The 2,067-nt window shown below is 40.5% G+C and overlaps 1 protein-coding gene across 1 annotated transcript; it reads right to left on the bottom strand.

The window, feature by feature from the left end:
- Window positions 1-911: 911 nt before the first annotated feature.
- LOC125185350 (vacuolar iron transporter homolog 4-like) lies at window positions 912-1,768 on the bottom strand. The gene has a single exon (XM_048081875.1). The coding sequence runs from the start codon at window positions 1,660-1,662 to the stop codon at window positions 1,030-1,032; it is 633 nt and encodes a 210-aa protein (XP_047937832.1). The 5' UTR covers window positions 1,663-1,768; the 3' UTR covers window positions 912-1,029.
- Window positions 1,769-2,067: the final 299 nt, after the last annotated feature.

Below are 2,067 nucleotides of genomic sequence, written 5' to 3'. Positions count from 1 at the left end.
ATAGTAAGTTACTACACAATATAAACGCTATAGTTTGTTGAAAAAGTTGGTGGAATGGGTCGCTATCGGGTCAACCCAATATCGACCCAATCTTATCAGGTCCCAACCCAATCCAACCTGAAATCATCGTGTTCTTATCGGATTCAACCCAAACGAATTCGTGTCGGATTCGTGCGGATTTCGTGTCATCCAAAAAAATATCGGTCGTGTCGGATTCGTGCGAATTTCGTGTCATCCAAAAAAATATTAGTTATCTTTTAACGATAGTAAGTTACTACACAATATAAACGCTATAGTTTGTTCGGGTCCCAGCGCAATCCAACCTGAAATTATCGTGTTCTTATCGGATTCAACCCAAACAGATTCGTGTTGGATTCGTGTGGATTTCGTGTCATCTAAAAAAATATCGGACGTGTCGGATTCGTGTGGATTTCGTGTCATCCAAAAAAATAGCGGTCATCTTTTAACTATAGTAAGTTACTACACAATATAAACGATATACGATAACGTCTGACGTATGATATTATATACTCCCTTCATCCCTGAAAATTTGTTACCTATTTCATTTTTCGTCCGTCCTTAAAAATTTGTCACCTTTCACTTTTACCATTTTTGGTAATGGACCATACATTCCACTAACTCATTCTCACTCTCATTTTATTTTAAAACTAATATATAAAAGTAGGACCAACATGCCTCTAACTTTTTCAACTCACTTTCTGTTACATTTCTTAAAACACGTGTCGGGTCAAATGGTGATGAATTTTGGGGGACGGATGGAGTAATTAAAATTTGATATTACAAAATTAAATAATTAATTTAAATAACTTTTAAATCCAAATAATAAAATTAAAGTATATTAAAATTAAATCTAACTAAAAAATGTGATGAGATTCTTTTAGCAAATAAACTAGAATGACAAAATAAAACTTCTATTATCGAATAAAGAAAAAGGGAGATTACATTATATCAATGTCTAAACTTGCAAAACATAAATCCCACATAACAATAAATCATTATATTAAGTTATTAACTCAAAAAAAACACCAGTAGGTCATAAGTTCGAGTCATCAATAACGTAAACTTACTACTGTAACCAATCAACTTGGTAAGACCAAAAGTGATCCCCATCGCCACCCACCCCCCAAACAGCACCCTCAGCGCTGCCCTCACCAGCGGCGCCCTCCCGAGGGTCGCACTAGCCCACCCAAACCCTAAAAGCGCCACGCTCACGGCCGCCACCACCGCCCCGAGCCTCACACGGTAGTCCCGGGCGAACGCGGCCGCGAGCAGAGGAACCCCCACCCCCACCGTGAAGGCCGCCGCCTGCACCGGGCTCGGAAGGCTCCTCTCCTCGCGGCCCCTTTTCTCCCTCTCCATCTGAGCCACCTCGATGTCGAGCTGAGAGTAGACGGAGACGAACTCTCCCATGGCCATGCTGCAGGCTCCGGCCACCAAGCTAGCGGCGCCGGTGAGGAGCATCGTCTTGGCGTCGCGACGGACTGCTCCGATCTCCATCATCAGCGAGGCGGTGGAGAGGAGGCCGTCGTTGGCGCCCAAGACGGCCGCGCGGAGCCATTTTTCTCTCTTTGAGTAGTCTTCGGCCTCAACTAGGGCTTCTTCATTTTGCCCTAATTCGATTTCGATGTTTTTGTTGGACATGTTTTTTTTTTTTTTTGTCGATTTGTGGCTTCTCCATTGGGAATTGTTTGAAATGAAGAGTGGAAATGTGTGTGTATATATAGAGTTGTTCTTGATGTGGAAATGATTTTTGTAAGGTTGGAGTGTGGAGGGCACACGCTATTGCCTTTTTATAGAATTTAAATTAATAAGCTTTTATGAAATTGTGGGAATGGTACATATTCTGCAATGGTGTGTATAGAACCCATAAAGCTGGATATAGTGAAGAAGGTAGTATAAAGTAACTGTAAAATTAGTTATTATAAAAACTACGTTTTCTTGTAAAAATGTGAGAATATTGTACTGAACGTATAAAGTAACTGTAAAATTAGTTATCATAAAAACTATGTTTTCTCGTAAAAATGCGAGAATATTGCACTAAACGTA

Source organism: Salvia hispanica, chromosome 4 (genome assembly GCF_023119035.1).
Source record: "Salvia hispanica cultivar TCC Black 2014 chromosome 4, UniMelb_Shisp_WGS_1.0, whole genome shotgun sequence".
Lineage (NCBI taxonomy): Eukaryota > Viridiplantae > Streptophyta > Magnoliopsida > Lamiales > Lamiaceae > Salvia > Salvia hispanica.
This window is presented reverse-complemented; position numbering and strand designations above follow the sequence as displayed.